The sequence below is a fragment of the Opisthocomus hoazin genome, chromosome 2, assembly GCF_030867145.1.
Source record: "Opisthocomus hoazin isolate bOpiHoa1 chromosome 2, bOpiHoa1.hap1, whole genome shotgun sequence".
Taxonomy (NCBI): Eukaryota; Metazoa; Chordata; class Aves; order Opisthocomiformes; family Opisthocomidae; genus Opisthocomus; species Opisthocomus hoazin.
The window spans coordinates 43,475,834-43,498,978 of NC_134415.1; the positions used below are offsets into that span (position 1 = coordinate 43,475,834).

Sequence of the window (23,145 nt, forward strand, 5' to 3'; positions counted from 1 at the left end):
TTCCCCACCATCCAGAGTATACATCGGCCACCAATGATTGCAGTATTCAATCAATTGCTTCCGAGTCAAAGGATCACCCCCCAGATCCTTCCAATGTTTCAGAATACATCCCAAAGGTGTACCCCTTGGGATGGGTTTTTTACTCGGAAATGTGCACATTTCCCGAACGACCAGTGGTTGTGATAGTGCACTATATCACAGGCACTAGTCAGAGGGACCCCAGCTCTTGTGGGAGCTCCCTCTTGGATCCCAGCTCCCTGCTGGAATCTTGGAGACTTCAACCCCCTCCCCATTGAAGACTCCCCCCTTAGGCCCCGCGGATCCATCAGTATTCACAAGCAGGGTCCCATCTGGGTCGCCAGAAACTGTCACCGAAAATCCGGGAATAAACCTCGTAACACCAATGTAGTGTTAAAAGGCAGGCATTCTTTATTGCGGCGCTGGATGCACGGGGGATAATTCCACCGAACGTGCATACCTCATACCTTTTCCATGCAGTTTATATAGATCAAAAATGCACATATTCATTAGGTTTCCCAGTCCACCTATACATATGCATAACCTATCCCTTTCATATTAAAATCCAAGAAGTCATTTCCATAGACTCCTGCCAGCTGCGCTTGCGTAGTGCCTCCTAGTGGTGGTCGTCGGGGGTCCAAGATGAAGGCTCATCCTCTTCATCACAGTTTCTGCGCAAACTCAGTTCTCTTCTGGCTCCCATCCACACAGTGGGGTCGTCTTGACCGGTTCTAGGCGACTTCTAGCCCCTATCAAAAACTAACCCCTTTGTATGGAGATGCAAGACTCTCTGCTTCAGTTGATTTACACAATAGATAGGTGCTATAAATGCACCTGCAACTATTAGGTAATGCTATTTCTATTAAAATTCCCCTTCACTACTGTTGTTTAACATTAATGGTTACCTAGAGACTAGACCCTCTGTTCCCAGACCTAATGTCCAGGTGGGTAGGGCTGTACCAGGAACATAGCAGCACTGTTCATGTTTATGGTCAACTGATTTTTATCACCCTGGTTACATTTGGATATAAAATTTGTCTAGTGACAAATGAGAGTTCCTGTCTTGCCTTTTATGTAGTTGATTTCAGTAGAGTGCAGGGTGTGGTTACCTCAGTAAACTGCTGGTTTTATCCCCCTGGAAGCCCTAGGGCAGCCGCTATCAGTGGGCTAGTCTGGATCAACAGCCAAGTAGCCAAGAGCAGTTAACACCTCACAGGACCTGTTAATATCTCTTGGAGCCCTGTATTTATTGTAGAATGATGAGATATTTCCTAGGATCTGTGACTTGCTGAGTGGAGCAAGCAAGGACTAAGAGAACAGCCTTTGTAGTTTGTTTTGGGGAAGCCCCAGTGAAAAGGGAAGAGGTAATGTGCTGAGGCTGTCGTTCCACAACAGTCCTGGATGAGCCAAGTATTGCCCTCATGGCCATGTTCTTCTCCTCCTGCATGTCTTTGTCTTTCCCTTTAGTTGGGCCTGACACTTAGCCTGATCCCCTGCTGGGAATATTGGGGTCTTAAGATGCTTGAGAATGATTTTTTTTTTTTTTTTTTTTTTTTTTTTTTTTAAATTTTTTTGGCTTTGCCTTGGGCAAAGCAGAAACCCCATTTCAGTTAATTCTGGAAGTTTTGTTGTGAAGTTCATTTAGTTCATAGCACAGTTTTGCTGGCCTGCTAAAAGGCAAAATCTCAAGATCCAACTCAGACAGAGCCCCCAGATGTCTGGCAAACAGCTAACCCATCTAAGGATTTGGCTTTTGCACCAAACCAGTTACTTTCAGGAATGTGTTACTATTGCTGTTTACATGAAAAGCCCTCTGAAACTGCAAAGTAAAACTAGCAATGTTTACTCATATTGGTAATTATGCCTTAAAACATAGCCTGTAAAAATAATTTCAACTGTCACATTTTCAGAAACAGATTAAACTTAGTGAACATCTTGAAGACCTTTGTATGCCACTGTGCACAGCATACTTCATAGTTCAGTAGTCAAGGGGTTTTCCTTTCCTGCTTTGTTGGCAGCCTACTGCAGAACAGGTTATATGCTCTGGCTTTGTTTCTTCTAAGCCTCTGCGGCTTCTGGCTGTGGGAGAAATCAGGCACTAATTAGTCCCTGCTCTCAGCTTCCCCAGGAGCTTCCCTAGTCACATAGATCCTCCCAGGGGATTATGCAGGTAACAACCCACAGTGCCCTCTTTGTACCGCTTTTTCTGGAAAAAAAAAAAAGAGTAATGAAACTATTACTTGTCCATTTCCCCATGCTTCACAGCCAAGGTGGTAATGCCAAAATTATACCAGCGTAATACCATGCTTACATTATTCCAAGAATGGAGCAGAGAGTGAAAGCCAAGCCATAGTTTCATTCAGCTTTATTTTTATTTTTTTTAAAATAAAGGCTTTGAGAGTTCATAATGTCTCAGTGTAAGATTTATAGGCTAAAACTCTAGCCAGTCCTTCAAGCAGTTACACTTCCAGTTAGTGTGACTGGTCATTTGAGTGGAGTTACAGGAGGGTTGGACTAGACGACCCACACAGGTCCTTTCCAACCCCTAACATTCTGTGATTCTGTTTCTATATGTGGATTGGGCGACTGGGAACGATAGAAGGAATTGGTCTCCTGTGAGTTAGAACCTGTGCGCAGAGAAATGGTTTAGTAGAAACTGCATGGTTTTAATGAAGTTTTTTATTTCAGATATTCTATAGAAGTGATGTAGTATGGAGTATCCTGCTGACTCCTTTCTCTTCTTGAAGTATGGAAAACCAGATGAAATATGACTTGCTGGCTACAAAGGACAAAATGCAAGTTGGAGTCGGTAACCAGGCAAGGCTCCAGTGTTCAGAGGCAGAGGCTGGAAATTTACACTAACTGTTCAGAGCTTCGTTATTTAACAGCAAGTCTTCTGCTTACGAAGGAGGGATTTGAGATCTCCTGCGATGTCTTTTACCCTTAACATTCAAGTGTGTTTTGTGGGTTAGGATTTTTTCTCCTGTTGTTCCTCCTGGAAACAAAAACTATTGTTACACTAAGTAGGAATATTCATGTTGTGCTTTTTGTGCCATAAGGGATTTTGCTAAGCAATGAACCCTGCTTTGCTAGGCTATGTGCTTGCATGATATTCCCATGTTTCTTTCTGAGGAAGGAAGGAAGGAAGGAAGGAAGAAAGGAAGAAGAAAGAAAGATAGAAAGGAAGAAGACAGAAAGAAAGAAAGAAAGAAAGAAAGGAAGAAGAAAGAAAGAAGGAAAGAAGGAGAAAGAAAGAAAAAGAGAAAGAAAGAGAGAGAGAAAGAGAGAAAGAAGGAAAGAGAGAAAGAGAAAGAAAGAGAGAGAGAGAAAGAAAGAATGAGAGAGAAAGAAAGAAAAAGAGAGAGAAAGAGAGAAAGAAAAAAGAGAGAAAGAAAGAGAGAGAAAGAGAGAGAAAGAAAGAATGAAAGAGAAAGAGAGAGAAAGAAAGAAACAGAGAAAGAAAGAAAGAGAGAGAGAGAGAAAGAAAGGGAGAGAGAAGGAAAGAGAGAAAGAAAGAGAGAAGGAAAGAGAGAAAGAAAGAGAGAAAGAAAGAGAGAAAGAAAGAGTAAAAAGGCACAGCTAATTGGATGTATTTGGAGCCTCATATTACAACTTACCGACACGGACCTTGCAGAAGGTAATGGCAATTGTATACCAGTAAAGAGGGTTTAAAGGATTTCCAAAGCACAGGAGAGCAGCTGCTATGTGCAGCTGTGTGCATGCCCTCATGTATAGAAATGTAACTAGGCAGCTTAGGCTCTTTGGGAAAGTATGACATTTAAAATTAATCCAGCTCAGGGTTCAACATTACTGATTTTACTTACTGGCTTTACTTTATTGCTGCTCTCTAGACTTTCCGCAGTAGTCAGGACAACTCCTTCTGCTGCTGGGCAGGTCTTGGAAGGACTCAAGGGATGGGCACAGAGCTGAAAAAATGTGGAAAAGGCCATTACAAGGGTTGTAGCAAATTCCAGCTATCACTGGTGTGACATCTTAACTAAACGAAAGAAAACCCCAAACCCTTCTCTTTTTTGGCCTGAAAGTTTTGACCTACAACATACTGAGTTTTCATTGTCTTTTTCAGAATGAAATTCTGTACATTTTTAGGATGTTATCTTGCAGAATTAATGGAACTTTGATCTATGGGTTGTTCAGAGACGAAATGTATATAGATAAACTGAGAGGTGAAGTAAGCTTTCGGTTGTGCTTGCTGGTTTACATAAGAGGTGGACTACTACTTAGTAGTGCTTCAAGGATCTAATAGATGTGTTCCAATTAGTCTTCTCAAACTGACAATGCATCATGTTTCTTGACTAAATGCAGTGAGTTATGACACCCTTTACAGTATAAGGTACTCTAGGAGGTCGGATGTCTCTGATGCTCTTCCAGAAAGAGATGTTGGTGTATTATTGACTTGCCAGGGCTAGGACTCCATGGTACAGGCTGGCTCCTTGTTTTTGAAATCGTGGCACCAAAATGCAAAGAAGCCTTTCAAAGAGGACAGTTCCATTTCTGGCTTTCCTGCTTTAATGTCTAATTTCACTACTCTGTGTGTTACTCAGCTTTGATACTAGCGGGTATTACTAGAGATTAAAGGTATTTTCAGGGAACCCTTTTTCAGAACTCGGCAGCTGAGTGGCCCTATTCTGGTACTTTGAATTCAGTTATTCATAAAATGCTGGTTAGTGTAGCAGTAGAAGTGATGAATTCTGGATGAGTGGTAGCCAGGCTGGGTATTTTGTCAGAAGCTCACCTATTAATACTCACACCTGTAGAGTTTATGCCACACATTTAAGTTGGTTCTGCCATTGAGACTGGCTTTCTCATCTTGTGTGCAAGGTTGGAACTACAGCCGTTCATGCCCCCGGTCTTCTTCACCCTTAAGACAGCATCTGCTCGTCCTGTCTCTGGAGCATTTTCCCCGGGAGCATTGAATTTATGTATTTTGGGAGGGAGAAGGGAGGAAATTGAGTACCTTTTTCAGTCAGCTGTCCTAAAAATAGCTCCTCCTGAGGGAAAGTCTCAGAACTCCCATTGAGAGGGAACAGAGATCTTGCTGAAAGAATTGCGCATGCAAGAACCAGGGAGAGGGAAGGCGAGACAGAGATTTAGCTGAAAAACTAGCGGAAGAAAAAAGCCTCTGACTTGATACTGCTCCAGTAAGTAAGAAAATTATTCTTCCACAAGGGTTCTCCATATTAGTTGGTTAAAACCATGGTTTTCTATCCGCGTGGAGAAGACTGAGGAGTCTTCCTTCCACTCTGGTCACTGCCCGGATTTTGGGAAGGTCCTTCCTCCCTTCCCATCTCCCTGTCATTCTTGGACAAGAGCCTTAGACAGTGTTAAACTCCTGTGCGTGTAGCCAGGTGAGAAGGATGGTCTATGTCCTGCAGCTTTGCAGAAGCGTCTGACTACTTCCTTCCTCTGTCTTTCACTTGCCAGAGCTACAAACTCCAGCTACTCATGACCTCAGTGGGCTTTTTACTGTCTGACCAGCTAGTTTGGAATTTGATTTCCTTTGGTAGAAGACCAGGTGTTGTGTTCTTGTAATTAAGATTACTGCCTTTGAAGTAGCAGGTACCTGTGGCAAATGGAGTGAAGGGTGTTAGAGATTGATTATAAAGATTGATTATAGAATAGAATAAAATCGTAGAACTAGAACGTACACTCAGCTGTGTAGACACAGCTGTGTTAAGAAACCATACAATTGGTATCTTACAATTGGGATAGAAATTAATTGTATGGATTGTATCTAATAGAATTAATTAAAGAAGCCAAGATGACCCTGAAACCAGCGAGGGAGAATTCTATGAAGACAGAAGAACAGAAAGAACTTAATAAATGATGTACTCAAAGGAACGGAACGGTTGCTTAGGAAACTTATGAAGATTCTAGCCTTGATGTAATCGGTTTAATAAATGTATATAAACTGGTCTAGCGAGTTAAGTTTTGCCACTCACTGAGGTGATGGCCCAACTCTGAGTTGTGAATAAAGCAAAACCTAGTGTAACCCACTCGTGTGAGGATAAAATTTTTAACAATGGGAAACTTCCAGTTTTCAAGTGCGTGCTGGTTTTAGTAGTCAGATTGTTATAGATTGCCTTGTTGCTGTTGTGTGCTTCCTAGAGATGGCACTCAGTATGTGTCATTTAGAGCAATTCCGAAACTGCTCTGACGTACTCTGTGACTTGAAGTGGTGCACCCCTTGAGTGGATAAGGAAAGCCTCCATTAGATGTGAAACAAAATTATCTGCAGTATGCAAATACCAGCAAAATGTTATTTAATCTGAGTTGAGTAATAGCTTTATTTCAGAGAAGCTGTCTGTTCCTCTTTTTAATACAATGTGTTCAAGTGCTGCGCTCATTATCTGACGTGCTTTCCTTTTTGGGTAGGTGTTGATGAATGCACCAGCATCCAGGAGCCTGTGAAGGCAGCGAATGCTCCAACAGCGTGGGAAGTTATTTCTGCGTCTGCGTGCAGGGTTATGTCACCTCCGTGGATGGCTCCCGCTGTATTGGCAGGTATTCCACCCTGCAGGCTTTTAGAGCTCTCCAGGCTACTAGGGCAATTTACACACAGCGGCAGCAGACCTCCTGTCCCAGCCATCTAGCACTCCCTGCCCCGTCGCAGGACCTCACTATGTGCTAAGTCACTCGTGTCTCTGATCCAGCTACTTAAACTTCATAACATCCTCCTCCGATGATGATTGGCAGTGCAGCCATCTTCGTGGAGAGAGGGGATTCCTCTGTGTCGAGTTTATTGTAGTCTGAGAACTCCTGCCTGAGATCTGGATCTTGTTAGGAAATAAGCAATGAATATCTCCTTGTTGTCTAGGCAAATATAGGAAGTGTTAAGTATATTTGTTTCTCTAATCCACATCTGATGAAACCAAAAGCTAAGCTGTCTTTGGTTCTAAAGGAGCAAACATCCTTACTTGGTATTTCAAGTTCCACCTCACATAGGTTAATTCACCCTGTGGAGACCAATGTAAGGCACATATACAAACTGCGAAGGCACTGAGTAATGTATGCTGAGGTGCCGCTAGTTTGACTGGAGCAGATAATAAAACAAACCAAATATTAGATTTCAGTAGATTGCAACTTTTACAGGACAACTTATTTCAAACCTGTTTCTATAGTATTAAAAAAGGTGTATGCTCATTTTCACATGTGGTAATTTCTTTTGTGCAGCGGCACATGCCAAATAGATGGCATAATCCATTCTGAGGAATTAACTAAAAAATACCTGCATACCATGTGTAAAATCGTTAACAATTGCTAAGAATAGTATGTTTTGTAGATTTCTTGTCGTGGTTCTTATTTCAGACATCTCGAAGCACTGTGTTGTCATGTTGGGAAGGGGATGGGAATTCTAAAGGGATTTTGGAATTACAGATAAATGATGTAAGCCAGTAGCACCACAAGACCTACAAGTGATTTCACATGGATAATTTTTTGCAGAAAGTAGCCAGCTTTTGTTACCCAGGTTCATCTGAGGAGTGCCAAACCTGAAATATGTTGTGGCTATCCTCAGGAGTACTGAGAACCTATCATCTCCAACAGGATCAGTATTTCTATGGATTTTGGGCGTGTTTTAGAGTCTGGTTTGTAAAGTCAGGTCCCCAAACCAATTGCACACAAATCACGTGCCCTAGTTTGCCGAGGCAGGCTCTTATGCCACAGAGTGTCCTTCCCTGAAATGAAGATGTGCCTGAAAGTTTTTGTGCTCTGAGATGTTCATAGCACTGGAGTATAATTTGTGTACTCTGGAATTATCATGTCTCCTTTACTAGGAAGAAGAGTGAAGAATGTAATCCTTGTATGAATACAAGTTACGTTATTCTTCACAGTTTAAGATAAATATTTGCTTTTAATCCAAGTATGAGGATGTGCATAGTCCCATGTCTTTCCAAATTCATTGAGCTTTTCTCCTTGTCAGCATTCAGGAGTGTAACAACAAAAGATCTAGGATGCGTCCTTGAAGGAACTAGAATGTAATGAACACTGACGTATTTATGTAGAGTAGTTTTCACATGGCACTACTAACAGTACTGTTGTACATTCAGTCTACCGAGCAGAGCAGGCTGGATAGCGTTTCTTCAGTCAGATACATCTACACCAAGGCAGAATGAATTAAATGAATTTAGTGATGTTGCAGCTATTACATGAAATGTCTCAGGTTTTGCGGTAGTAGGCTATTGATAGATTTGTATTTAGTTTCTATTGACATTGCTTTGTATCTTTTGTATCATCCGTATTTCTTTCCTGTTAGCTTGAGCAGACTTGAAGATTGCCTGCTGGATTGATGCAAGGCTGGTGTCACTGCAAATATGTGATCCTGCAGTAAACCAAATGCGGAATGCGTGTGTGCTGGTCACCTCAGAGAATTATTGGATGTGTTTTGGGATATTTTGGGGTTTGTTTAGGGTTTTTTTTTACTACAACTTCTTAAACATTTTAGTTGTTACAGGAGTTGAACAGGGGAAAGCAATTTTGAGAGTTCGTGTTGTTATAGATGCTCGCCTCCCGTGATGAATCCAAATTGAGGAGCCAATTGTTAATTAATCAAGTGTGAATTTATTAGCAATAGAATGTATTTAAGCAAGCCATGAAGCAGGCAAAACAGCGCTGGGCGGCCGGGGAGTCTCTTGCTCCGCCAACGGTCCGCACCGCACCTCCCCCAGAGTCCCTTTTTATAGTTCAGTAGTTCCGGTTCCACGTAGCACATCCTGGTCTCTTTCTGTGGCTGCGCATGCTGTTGCTAGGGGGTCGCTCTGGTCCCTCTGGTGGTCGTGAGGATGAAGGCCGTAGTCTTCCTCCGCGTTGTGGATCAGTTCCTTTCCTTATTTGGTCATGTTGACCCAATACATAGAAATCCCCGCTTTATTCTTTCGACAATGATTAAGGAAGTGGTTATGCAAGGGTTGTACATTAACAATACAGCAAATACCAAGGTAAGAGGGAAGGGGGGGGCCTCCTTCACCTTCCAACCGGGTTGAGAACAAATCTTATATGCTTTGGTTTATTACAGTGTTACTGTTTTTTGTTTTCTTTTTCAATTGACTTTCAGATCAGAGGGCAAGGACGTGTTTCTCCAACATAGTGAATGGCAGCTGTGCACAGGAGCTTCTCGATAGGTTCACCAGAAGGCAGTCCTGCTGTGAGTCTGACCGGTGCTGGGCCCTCGGGTCTGTTCTGGAGATGTGTCCTGTCAGAGGATCTGGTGAGTAGCTTGTTGGCTGGTTGATTTCTTTTCTCCTTCTTGCTTCTTGTCCATTCTAGTTGGGAGGGAGGTCATGGCCTATTGTAAACTGCTCTAAAATGTGGGCTAAATGGAAAAAGAAAGTCAGGACTTTCATTAATATTAATTCTTGTGTTTTTAATACTGATATTACCATCTGTGAACTTTTTTTTTCTGGTCCATGATTGTTTGGGACTGGTTTCTTTAATGTCCTTTTGTTGACTATGGAAATAGTTCTTGGGAAATGGGAAAGATTTTGTGGTCAAGCTCAAAGAGGGAATGACTCTGAGGGTCCATAGTTCGTTTTGATTTGAAGGAACAGCTGCTCTCTTGTTCCATTAAATTTTGGGTTACTTTGAACTAAAAATGCATCAGTATTTCATTTATTCTTTGAGCTGCTCACAGACCAGTAGTCCACATCCCTAGTGAAGCGTATTTTCAGTTTATCTATATCAAGGTGTCTGAGTGACCAGGGTGTTACAGTGCTGCTAGCAACACCTTAACAAAATAGTTTCACGAAATAGTTGTACCTTACAGCATTTCCTTTTATTATTTTTAGTGTCTTTCCTTAAGTAACACCTGCCACAATTGTGGTGAATGACTTTGTGGACCCCAATCTTATGCTCGACCAGAATCATTTTGTTGCTCAAGTGAATACCTTATAAACTAATGCAGTAGTTACTAGGGCCAGTCAGCTTTGGACTCGTGGCTTTGCGAATGCCAGTTCACGGTTGCTGTTTTCTAGGATCTTTTGCAGCTGGATGTGTGAAAACAGCTTCTCTCATGAGAAGAGAGAAGGGAGACACAGGATGCGCTGATCCTTCAGGGTGATGGGGCCGTGCTGTTCTGTCTCAAGTTCTATGGTTTCCCACATTTGCCCCTTTTTTGTTTAGCCAGACACTGCTGACAGTAAGAGCTGACATAGTTCGGCCTTCAGCTTTCTACAGTCTTCTCATTGAGGCCCACACAAACTCCAATACTAAAAACAGACGTAAGAACACAAATGCTAATAAAAAGACATAGAGATGTGAAGTGCACACCATAACCTGCTGGGTGTAAAGAAGGATCAAATTAGCCTGAGGCTGGTACGTATATATCTTAAGGGTGGGTGTCAGGAGGATGGGGCCAAGCTCTTTTCAGTGGTGCCCAGCAACAGGACAAGGGCCAACGGGCACAAACTGAAGCATAGGAAGTTCCACCTGAACATGAGGAAGAACTTCCTCACTCTGAGCGTGATGGAGCACTGGGACAGGCTGCCCAGGGAGGTTGTGGAGTCTCCTTCTCTGGAGATATTCAAGACCCGCCTGGACAAGGTCCTGTGCAGGCTGCTGTAGGTGACCCTGTTTGGGCAGGAGGGTTGGACTAGATGACTCACAGAGGTCCCTTCCAACCCCTACCATTCTGTGATTCTGTGATATTGATGGCAAATCTGTTATCTAACATATGGGCGTAGATTGGTTTACTTGCATCCAGTTTTCTTTCTGTGTGGATGGTGGGATCCAAGCACTGCCTGACCACAACATATCATTATTGCCGATTGGAGGGTATGCATCCCACCATGTCAGGAGTTGAAATAATGGTGGATCAATGATATAAGCTCAGTAAATTTGCGTTTGGGTTATAGGTATACTCATCACACATACAAACATCCATAACAATTAGTATTGGGTATTCATATTAATCACCTAGGCTAAGATCAATGTATCTAAGGGCATAACTCATTAACTATATAAGCTAAAATCAGTGTACATAAAAGCATAAATCTGCAGAGTTCACCCCATCTGTTCCCTGCTGCACCAAATGCTTCCGCAAGCCTGAGAAATCAGAATCCAGATACAACAATCTAAAGTCAAGAACCAGAAATAATCAATACCTGCAGAACTGACCAAACCAGAAGATGCAAAGGCAGTTACTCAGTCCAGACAAGTCCGTTAGATCGCAGAAACTAAATAAATCCATCAGATCACATAAATACAAACACTATGACAACAAACACATGAAAACACACAATCATAGTCAGGACTGGACACGCACAAGCACACCAAGTTTCAGCATAAATCCAGGTATTACAAATAGACAGAGACTTACAATAATATTCAACATTTAACAAGACAAATTGCCGAGCCTCGGTTTCAGGAAGAGTACTTTCGTTTCAGTTCTGTTTTGGGAAGGGTACGTTTGCTTCTCCCCAGGGATATAGCCCAATGCTGTGAAGCTTTCACTACGACTAGCAGGCAGGCAGCGAGAAATAATACTAGAAGAATGCCTTTACCTTATTGATGGTCCTTGCTCAGAACTTCTCGGTCCAGGGATCGGAGGTTCTCCCCAAGAATCCCTTGGTGCCAGCTGGAGGTCCTGCGATCCCTCGGATCACGGAGGTTCAGGAGCAGGGTCCAATCTGTGGTGCCAAAATCTGTTACTGGAAAGCGGCAAAATAATTGACTCTCTAAAACTGAATTTTGGAGTTCTAGAGAGCAGGCATTCTTTACTGCAGTGCTGGACGCACAGGGGATAGTTCCACCCAAATGTGCGTACCAAAAAGACACAACTATGAGATATTTATGCCATGTTAACATACATAATAGTTACATTTCCGAGAAGTGCTTATCATTTCCCCCCCCCTTTTTTTTTCTTCTTTTTTTTTCATATATTAATATCCTTTGTACATGTCGATTGGCACCTCTGGGCAGTTGTTGGGAGCCCTCAGATGAAGGTTCATACTTTTCCTCATGGTGTCTGCTAGTTGACCTTTTCTTCTGCGCAAACTCAGTTCTAAAATCACATATACCGTGTCCTCCAAGATTGCTTCGTTATACAAAGAGCTGTTGTGGGAGATAATTGCCAAACATAGAAGAAATGTATTAATCGGAGTGGGTGGTGCACCCACTGCAGCCTTCAGAGTACTTGCATTTGCTGTAATTTTTTCAGTTTTCCCCGTGTAATAGGATCATCCGGAGTGGATCTCTTCTGCTTCCACGTCAGAGGTTGCTTCTTGAAATTGAGTGTGGTCATCTCTGGCATCAGATTCTGTGCTACGTTCTTACAGCTCATGATATGCTTTCACATATTTTGCTGGTAACCATCGAGGGCCTGTTGAAAGAACGCAGGCGTACCCTCTTCCCCATGTTATTAGTTGTACAGGACCTGTCCATTGCGATTCCCCAAATTCTTTATACAGTACTTTTGGCTGAGCCACAAATGGAGGGACCATCCCGAATTCGTGGTCAATTGCTGTTGTAAATAACTGTTGATCAGCACAATTAAAAAAATTAAGTACATATAATGCTTTGTCTAACTGTTCCTGTGGGGTAGCACTGCCCATAGGATTCCCCTTTTTTTGTTTACCGTAGCTTTGAGGGTCCCATGGACATGTTCAACAATGGCTTGTGCAGTGGGAGAATGTGGTATACCTGTAACATGTTGTATACCCCAGTCTTGTAGGAAGATAGAAATTGCCCGTGAAACATAAGCAGGACTACTATCAGTTTTAATTGTTTTTGGAATGCCCATAGTGGCAAAACATCTTAGCCAGTGGCGTTTCACGTTGCATGCCTTTTCTCCCGTATGTGCCGTCGCTATCAGAAATCCTGAGAAAGTATCCACACTAACATGTACATAACGCGATCGACCAAATGTTGATATATGTGTAACATCACTCTGCCACAACTCATTGGCTTGTAAACCACGAGGGTTCACTCCTGTATATGATGATACGAGTGTAATACGTTGGCAATCAGGGCATGCACGAACAATTTCTGTGGCTTGCCCTCGGGACGAAGCAAATAGTTTGCGCAAGGAAGAGGCATTTTGATGAAGGAAGTCGTGAGATAATCGGGCTTGCTCAAAACTGTGCGGCAGTACTGCTGCCATTGTCAGTTTGTCTGCTACAGCATTTCCTTCAGTTACTGGTCCTGGTAGAGTAGTGTGTGACCGTATATGCATTATGAAATATACATGTACATGATTTTTAAGTAGTGTAGCTAATTTCAATAGCGAGGAAAAAAGTTGTTTGTTACTGACCTCTTTTATCATTGCATCTTCAGTGCATTGAACAATACCCACAATATATGCAGAATCTGTGACAACATTGAGTGGTTCAGTCTAAAACAATTCAAAGGCATGCAAGGCCGCTGATAGTACAACTATTTGTGTTGATCCTTCAACGATTAAAATAGATGTTTGCCAATCTGACAAATCAGTTTGTTTCCACACAACTACAGCCTTATGTGTTTTCCCTGATCGGTCCAGAAACACTGTTTGTGCTCCTTTAATAGGAACAGGAACACATCGTTTTTTTGGCTGCAATAGAATTTGAGAGAGGGAATGTAACAGCTTATGTTGTGGAAGGGTGTAACGTATCTTATTTAAATAATTAGCTAGAGCGGCTTGCAGCGATAAGGATTCCCCGTTTAATACCACAAAGTCATCTTTAGCCAGCGACAGATAAATAGTAGCAGGGTCATGTCCTGTCAATAGCTGACAACGATTCCGACCTTGTGCAATTAAGGACACTATCGTGTCTGCCTTTGTGGTTAATGTTTTCATGGGCGTATGAGACAAAAAGATCCATTCCAGAGTCTTCAACTCCTGCGTGTTAACATACCACTGACCTAAAAGAGCATAAGGCTGGAAAAAAGCATAAATTATATACAAATGTATTGGTAAGGTGACATTGATTCTGGAGCCAAATGAAGTTGCGATTTTATCCGAAACTTTCTGCAAGACAGTTTTTGCTTCTGGTGTCAATCTCCTGGAAGCTAACAAATCTGAGTCCCCTTTCAACAAGGTAAATAGAGTGGACATCTCTTCATTTGTGATGCCTAAAAGGGGTCGTACCCAATTAGCTATTTCTAATAATTTCAGTAAATCATGAAGAGTGGTGACCTGATGAACAAAACGCAATGGTTGTGGGAACACTTGTGAAGTAAAAAGTTTCTGTCCTAGATACTTCCAGGGCTGCTCTGCACCTTTTCTGGGGCTGTCTGTAACCTGTAGATCTTTAATGACGATTCTAATTTGGCAAAAGCAGTGAGCAGCACATTTTGTGTTTCAGCAGCAAGGAGGATGTCATCCATATAATGGTATAAGTAGATCTGATTGAAAGATTGCCGTACTTCTTTTAGCGCTGCATCCACGACTATCTGGAAAATCGTGGGGCTATTCATCGTGCCTTGGGGCAGAACGACCCAATGGTGTCACTGTGTAGGTTTGCTGTTGTTAATTGAAGGCACAGAAAATGCAAAATGAGCACAATCATCAGGGTGTAAAAAAATTGTAAAAAACCAGTCCTTTAAATCAACAACAAAAAGAGGCCAGTCTTCTGGAATCATAGCCGGGTTAGGGACACCAGGCTGTAGTGGCTGCATTGTGCTCATTACTGCATTTATAGCCCGTAGATCTTGTAATAATCTCCATTTACCAGACTTTTTTGGAATGACAAATCCAGAGGTGTTCCGTGGGCCAGTAGATGGTACCAGGTGACCTAATGCCAGCTCTTTGTCCACAAGGAATTCTGCTGCAGCAACGATACTGTACACACTTTTTCCAACCAAGGGCTTGGATGCAAGGAAAACGGTTCTGGCCGTGCCGTTTCTGGGTCGGGCCGGGCCTGGCGGGCACGCCGGGGGCAGTGAAGGGGGGGCTGGGCTGGGCCGTGCCGCTGGTTGCTGATCAAGGGGAGCTCACCAGCTCAGTGGGAAGGGGCGACGCGTGGGGGGCCATGTGCCCCAGCAGGTGTGAGGTTTGCTGACCCGTCTGGTGCGGTGACTGCTGGTGCTGCAGGCTGTGCTGTGTCGGAGGGACTGCGCGGTTTTAGGCTGGAATTCACCTTGCTTTGATCTCAGGTTGGATATGTCAACTGTTGTAGAGGGACCCTGTTGTACTTTTGCGGTTGCAAGCTGAAATTGCAAGATCTCAGCGACTTCTTCTTGTTCAATTTGCCTCATAATAGCAGTTTGTAGCCGATCTAAAAAATGAACAGAGGGTTCCTGAGATCCCTGTCGAATTGATACGAAAGACGTTTCTCGCCGGCCAAGATCTGGCACCTTTTGCAAGGCCTGGAGAGTTAAATCCACGGTTTGCATAAATACTGCTCTTGGTAGCACCGCTTGCACTCCCCCCGTGGCGTAATTTTCTTGACCCAGCAACTTGTTTTCTCCAATACCTAGTTCAGCAGAAATTTTCTCCAGAACTTGTACAATTACAAGTTCCTTATATTCTGATGCCCAGATGGTATATTGTGCAGATGATAGAACCATGCTAAGTACTGATCACCAGTCAGAAGGGGTCATGACAGGTAATTCTCCTGTCGCCTGTATAAGGTTCACAGTAAACGAAGACTGGAGACCATATTCTCGTATGGATTTCCGAACTTCCTTAATAACCTTGTATGGTAAATAAGCATACTCTGGGGCTTGGTTAGGCTTATATACTACAGGCATAGCTTGAAGGATAGAAACATCTCCTTTGTTGAGTGCATTAATCCTCCATTTATCTAACAATATGTTCAGCTGTCCGACAGCATTCAGTGGTCCCGTACGAGTTAGAGGCTGTGTAGGAGCCAGAGGAGGGGTGTAGGAGCAGAAGGGAGCGGATTAGGAGCAAAAGGGGGGGTTTAAGAAGTGACATACGCGATACTGATTTTTGTCATTGTGGCTGTAAAATTTCATCTGCTGTGGGGGTGGGGGTTGCCATAACCTTCACCGGAGTTAGCGGTGGGTATAAATCAGGTCCATCCTCACAGAATCACAGAATCACAGAATAGTAGGGGTTGGAGGGGACCTCTGTGGGTCATCTAGTCCAACCCTCCTGCCGAAGCAGGGTCACCTACAGCAGGCTGCAGAGGACGTTGTCCAGGCGGGTCTTGAATATCTCCAGAGAAGGAGACTCCACAGCCTCCCTGGGCAGCCTGTTCCAGTGCTCCGTCACCCTCAGAGGGAAGAAGTTCTTCCTCATGTTCAGATGGAACTTCCTGTGCCTCAGTTTGTGCCCATTGCCCCTTGTCCTGTCACTGGGCACCACTGAAAAGAGCTTGGCCCCATCCTCCTGACACCCACCCTTCAGATATTTATAAGCATTTATTAGGTCCCCTCGCAGCCTTCTCTTCTTCAGGCTGAACAAGCCCAGCTCCCTCAGCCTCTCCTCATAGGGCAGATGTTCCAGTCCCCTCACCATCCTTGTAGCCCTCCGCTGGACTCTCTCCAGTAGCTCTTCATCTTTCTTGAAGTGGGGAGCCCAGAACTGGACACAGTACTCCAGATGAGGCCTCACTAGGGCAGTGTAGAGGGGAAGGAGAACCTCCCTTGACCTGCTGGCCAAACTCCTCCTAATGCATCCCAGGATCCCACTGGCCTTCTTGGCAGCCAGGGCACACTGCTGGCTCACGGTCAACCTGTCATCCACCAGGACACCCAGGTCCCTCTCCGCAGAGCTGCTCTCCAGCAGGTCCACCCCAAGACTGTACTGATGCATGGGGTTGTTCCTCCCCAGGTGCAGGACCCTGCATTTGGCTTTGTTGAACCTCATCAGGTTCCTCTCTGTCCAGCTTCTCAGCCTATCCAGGTCACGCTGCATGGCAGCACAGCCTTCTGGTGTATCTACCACACCTCCCAGTTTGGTGTCATCAGCAAACTTGCTGAGGGTACATTCTAACTCTTCATCCAGGTCGTTGATGAAGAAGTTAAACAAGACTGGGCCCAGTACTGACCCCTGAGGGACACCAGTAGTTACCAGCCTCCAACTAGACTCAGCGCCGCTGATGACAACCCTCTGAGTTCTGCCATTCAGCCAGTTCTCAATCCACTTCACCGACCACTCATGCAGCCCACACTTCCTGAGCTTCCCTAGGAGGATATTATGGGAGACAGTGTCGAAAGCCTTGCTGAAGTCTAGGTAGACAACATCCACGGCTCTCCCTTCATCTACCCAGCCAGTCATGTCATCATAGAAATCTATTAGATTGGTCAGGCATGATTTCCCCTTGGTGAATCCATGCTGACTACTCCTGATAACCTTCTTTTCTTCCACTTGCTTGATGATGGCCTCCAGGATAAGCTGCTCCATCACCTTTCCCAGGATGGAGGTGAGGATGACCAGCCTGTAGTTCCCTGGGTCCTCCTTCTTGCCCTTTTTGAAGATTGGAGTGACATTGGCCTTTCTCCAGTCCTCGGGCACCTCTCCTGTCCTCCAGGACCTCTCAAAGATGATGGAGAGTGGCTCAGCAATGACATCCGCCAGCTCTCTTAGCACTCGTGGGTGCATTCCAGTGGGGCCCATGGATTTGTGGACGTCCAGATAGCTTAAGCGATCCCTCACACAGTCCTCCTCGACCAAGGGAAAGTCATCCTCTCTGTGGGCTTCTTCTCTTACCTCCGGTGCCTGGGATTCCTGAGGGCCTGCCTTGGCACTGAAGACTGAAGCAAAGAAGGCATTCAGTAGCTTTGCCTTCTCCGCATCCTCCGTCACCAGGACACCCGCCTCATTCAGCAGCGGCCCCACATTGTCCCTAGCCTTCCTTTTGCTGCTGATGTAGTTGAAGAAGCCCTTCTTGTTGTTTTTGACATCCCTTGCCAGCTTCAATTCCAGGTGGGCCTTGGCCTTCCTCGTCACATCCCTGCATGCTCTCACCACGTTTCTGTACTCTTCCCAAGTGGTCTGCCCCTCTTTCCACATTCCATGGACCTTTCTCTTCTGCCTGATCTCTGCTAGAAGCTCCTTGTTTAACCATGCAGGTCTCCTGCCTCCTTTGCTCGATTTCTTTCTCAGGGGGATGCATTGCTCCTGTGCATGGAAGAAGTGTCATTTAAAGAGCGACCAGCACTCATGGACCCCCTGCCTTCGAGAGCCCTGGCCCACAGGATTCCTCCCAGTAGCTCCTTGAAGAGGCCAAAGTCAGCCCTCCTGAGGTCCAAGGTTTTGATCCTGCTTATCGCCCTGCTTCCTCCACGCAGGATCCTGAACTCCACCATTTCATGATCACTGCAGCCGAGTCTACCTCCAGCCTTCACATCCTCCACCAGTCCCTCCTTGTTTGTTAACACAAGGTCCAGCAGCGCGCCTTTCCTTGTTGGTTCTTCCACCACTTGCATCAGAAAGTTATCATCGATGCTCTGTAGGAACCTCCTGGATTGCGCCTGCCTAGCTGTATGGTCTTCCCACCTGATGTCAGGGTGGTTGAAGTCCCCCATGAGAACCAGGGCCTGTGACTGTGAGGTGTCTATTTCTCTGGGATGAAAAGGGTCGTCAGATTCTGGTGGATCTGTCCCCCGCATTCCCTGTGTTGAGTTAGGGGTTTCGTCGTACGTAGGACTACATATTTCAGAAGACTGCAGCTCGGTCTGTTCCTGCTTTTGCGAGAACGGAGGAGGGGCAGCCGATGCTTGTAAGATAGTTTCTGTGGGTTTTAGAGCATTTAAAGCTGTATACACTGTTTTCCAAGTTGTAATGATTTCGTCAGGGACTTCGAGCTGCAAGTCCTTTTTTGTCTGCAGTTCCTCCCCCAACTTTGCCCACAACGAGCTATCATACGAACCTGAGGAAGGGTACCATGAGCAATAGTCTCTTATCCAAACTAACAATTTAACCGACGTTGTAACTGATACTGCAAACCCGTGTTCTTTCAAAATTCTCTGTAAAATCTCTTGATGGAGCTTTTGCTCCTTTGTAGCTGACTCTCCCATCTTATAAATCCGCAGCTGCTCACCTCGGTCGTTGCAGTGAAGGGTGATGTCTCCTCTTGTGTGTGCACACGTGTGCATATGTCTCTCCTCTTGGTCCCAGCTGCGGTTCACCACCGGTAATAATCTCCAACTCTGAATACCTTCATGTCCGAATATCTTCATGTCCGAATACCCACGTTCGGGCTCCATTTGTGGTGAATGATTTCATGGACCCCAATCTTGTGCTCGGTCAGAATCATTTTGTTGCTCAAGTGAATACCTTATATACTAATAAAACAGTTACTAGAGCCAATCAGTTTTGGATTCGTGGCTTTGCGAATGCCAGTTCACGGTTGCTGTTTTCCAGGGTCTTTTACAGCTGGATGTGTGAAAACGGCTTCTCTCATGAGAAGAGAGAAGGGAGACACAGGATGCCCTGATCCTTCAGGTCACGAGACGGTGCTGTTCTGTCTCAAATTACTTGGTTTCCCACAACTCTGAAGATGACAGCAGAATTATGTCCTTTTTAGGACTAACTACATAACTATAAACAAGCATGAAATGTATGGAAAAAGCATACTTTTGCTGGGAACTATTACTTGGATTGTAACAGTTAACTTGTAATATTGTTGTCCTGCGTAATATTACAACCACAGAAAAAACCTGTTAATTTTTCCCAGGGTGCTACATGAAAAAAGGCAAAATCTGAATAGAAAACCATGTGTGTTGTATTATATTCTGTCTATAATAACCATTAATTTCTTGCATTTTAAGAAAGAAGCTAATTTTTTTTTCACTTAAAGCATTTACTCAAGAATTTCAAAGGAAATGATTGCAGTTAGGTGGCAAAATCTCCTAGAGTCCTTTGAAAGTCCACAATTTGCTTTGAAGTGTAGAAGAGGCAGGCCCTCCTACTCTCTTTTTGGATACTTAGCTTTAGGAAGCAGGTGCCAAAAGCAACAGGAGGTGGGAGTGCTTGGTCTCTTGATGGAGAACTTCATCTCGTTGCGAGTAGAGTCTGAAGTCCAGTCCAAAGGCCACAGAAGTTAATGGAATGATCTGATCGCTGCTGTTTTCAGTGGGAATTGAGTTAGGCTGTAGGAGATCCAAAACGGTGTGGTGGCATTTAGCCATGACATTCTCATTAATGATGATAGGAACTGAACTGTTATAACCCTGTCTAACATGGAGCACTCGCACTTTTCCATATTAAGATTGACTTTGTAATGAAGGGATTTAGATACTTTTTCACTGCATAAACCTCAATTCTGATTGGCATCCCAGTATTGAAATGCTAGAGAATTTGCAAGCATCCCCTTTGGTTTGATGAAGTATTTAAGGAAAAATCCCAAGTCTGGACCTGCTCATCAGACTGTTTTGCTTGTTTGTTTGCTTAATCTGATGGAGTAGAGAGCTTTGGCAGGGGCCATGTCCCTGCGTTAGCACTGGGGTGTGGGAGTGTGTTGTCAGGCTTGGAGCTTGGCATGCCTGACGTCAGCCACTGCCGCAGGACTGCGGGCACTGCCAGGGCGTGCTGATGGCAGCTCTCTGCTTGCGCCTGTTGCGCTGCCGGTTAGAAACTTAATTAGGAAGAACTACCTGTCCGTCTTGCGCTCCTGTCTTTTTTTCTCTTCCATGTACAACACGCATACATTTGTGTCCAAACAGATATGTGTGAAACTAGGCTGACTGAAAAAAAAAAAATCTGGTCGTTTTTTGTGGTGACAGTTTTTGTCACGCTTCTTTGTTTGATTTGTTTTTTCACCATAAAAGTACTTAGATAACAATTTCGACTTCAATGACTTCTTGCTTTCACCCAGCATGGTTCTAAAGCAAATGGACTACTTTATTTCCTCAAGTCTGCTAAAATTAGACCTGTACTTCAGCATGATTCATTTCCCAAGAAGCTTTGTGCGTTATAGCTAAAAATGAGCACCATTGCATATATCGATTTCATTGCCATGTGCTAGATTTCTGTGCAGCTCACAGGTCTGTTGGCCTGGAAAACAATTCAAGTTTCTTTTGGAGTTGCTTCTCAGGTGATCAAACACACAAAAATAACAAAGCAAAAAACCAAAACAAAACCCCAAACCCGTTCCTCTCCTCACTCTTCTTCAAACGTGTTCGTGGGAGGAAAATAACCAAACCGAGACTTGTGTAGCCTTTCCGTTTTCTGTAAAACATATCTACCATGAGACAATCCCAGCTGGATATTGAGTCCTAAAACTATGAAATGTGATGGTGCAAATACAAACTGATCCTAATGAAAACTGCGTTTCAAAACTTTGCGGAGAACAAGCTGGGACTTGGTTAGATTGAGTCCAAGTCTGTAACACTTCTCTAAAGCAAAGGTAAAATCACCACATACGTGTTCCGTATCCTGCATTTGTAGATTGTTTTTACACCATGGTATAATCTGAGCCTAAACGCTTTCTAATTATTTTACCTGGACATTTTTTTGTGTCCTTGTAGAAAATACTTGGGTTTTATTAAAAAACCAGCACCCAACAACAGTAAAAAACCCTCAAAGCCAGAAGCTGATATAAAGATTTCTTGGTGTTTGACTCACAAATGTTGTTTTGAGGGCAAAGACTTCTTTCCGTGAACAAATCTGAACATTTCTGCATAAGGGTGATGTTTTGCATGTGGTACATAGGGGAAAACTCCATTTTCTGCTAGAAGTAGAAAGCTACTTTGGTGTCTAGTCACCTTAATTTAAAATAGGCGAGCTGAACAGATGAGTTCTCAAATTACAGTTAAATTAACACTAGTTTTGGAAGTGTCAGCTTAATCAATGAGTGAAAAATAGTGAAGAGAAAATACCATGTGTTTTGTAAAAAGCTGAAGTAAAAATACAATCACTTTTCTGGATGCTTACTGATAAAAACAAGGTAGCTGACACTACAGATTAATTGTAAGCTTGTATTTCAGGCCGCGTAATGTTGAACCTTCCTAAGAAGCTTATGAAATAATGTTTGTTTATCTTAGGATTATTGATTTGATAGAAATAACTAGAAGAAGGGTAAACACAGAAAAATTGGGTGATAGAAACTTGCACGTTTTGTCCTTAACAAGGTCTTAAAGAATTTCCTTTCCACCCTTTGGTCCCTAGGAAGCTCAGGACTGCGAGAAAACTGGGGTGACTTAGCAAAAGCTTGTGCTTCCTTCTGGCTGTCGTGCTATGCGTATTAAAGCCGTTGGACGGACTTATGTCCCACAGGTCAGCGAGAACCTGGACTCTTCCTCTCTCTTCAGTAGCCACAGGCTGAAGGAGGGGCTGTTTTGAGTCAAGTAGGCTGTCCTAGGTATGTCTTTGTGGACAGTCACCAAACGCTGTCTTCGTAGATTCCAGAAACATTGTCACTTTTTGTGTCTGAAAGTGCCTTTAATAAACAATAGTAGAATTTATTGAGGAATTAAACTGTGTGTTATATTTTACCTGTATCCATTTTTGTGCAACTCAGTGGCATCTAATTGCTTTAATGTTTTTGTGATCAAGTGACACTCAAATGGCAATATATTTTTACAACTCTTCAGAGAGCTTTTTGCACGCCTACACGGTACTCTCCATTTCATTGTCTGAGCTCTTAAGTCACTGTTCAGGCAATTATGCTGGACTCCTCTAAAGAAAGAGTCCAGGTTTTGTACCAAGTTAAAGGTTAGTTGTCTTTTATACATCAGAAATCATTTTTCCATAGACAGCATTCTCGTCTTAAAAAGTAAGAGAGGATAATTTCTTGGGAAAACAAGTGATGAAATATTTAATTGATTAGTATTTTGTAGTTGCTTCAAAACCAAAGTCATAAAATTAATGAAGACAGTAAGAGAAGCATAAACTAGGGAATATGAATGCTAACTGGAATTATCAGGATTAAGAAGGAGCTTGAAGAAGTAGCCAAAAACTTGAAAGCCAATATTAAGAAATTACTTACATTTAACAGGCCTATAACAGCCAGAGAATGACATGTGCAACAAATTCATGTGAGGGTATGGCTACGATGAAGAGACCACTGGCGACTGTAATAAACCTGCAGAGCCACGGAGTGGTCTGAGGGCTGCTTTCATTGAGACTGGTAATCTGAGCAGCATGTGCATGGAGGAGTAAGCATGAAGGTGATGTCCCTTTTAGTTCACTGGAGGTGTGTCATTCAAAGGAGATAACGGGGCTGATACTGGAATAACTGATGATGAGGTCACTTCTATTTAATAACTGAATTTTGGTGTAGGGCA

General features: G+C 43.6%; 1 protein-coding gene across 1 annotated transcript in view; it reads left to right on the top strand.

Moving 5' to 3' along the window:
* LOC142364601 (uncharacterized) overlaps positions 1-23,145 on the top strand; it is a 50,321-nt gene that overhangs the window by 14,407 nt on the left and 12,769 nt on the right. Inside the window, exons 9-10 of the mRNA XM_075444439.1 lie at positions 6,412-6,540; positions 9,089-9,241. Coding sequence (XP_075300554.1) covers positions 6,412-6,540; positions 9,089-9,241 — 282 coding nt within the window. The remainder of the gene's footprint in view (positions 1-6,411; positions 6,541-9,088; positions 9,242-23,145) is intronic.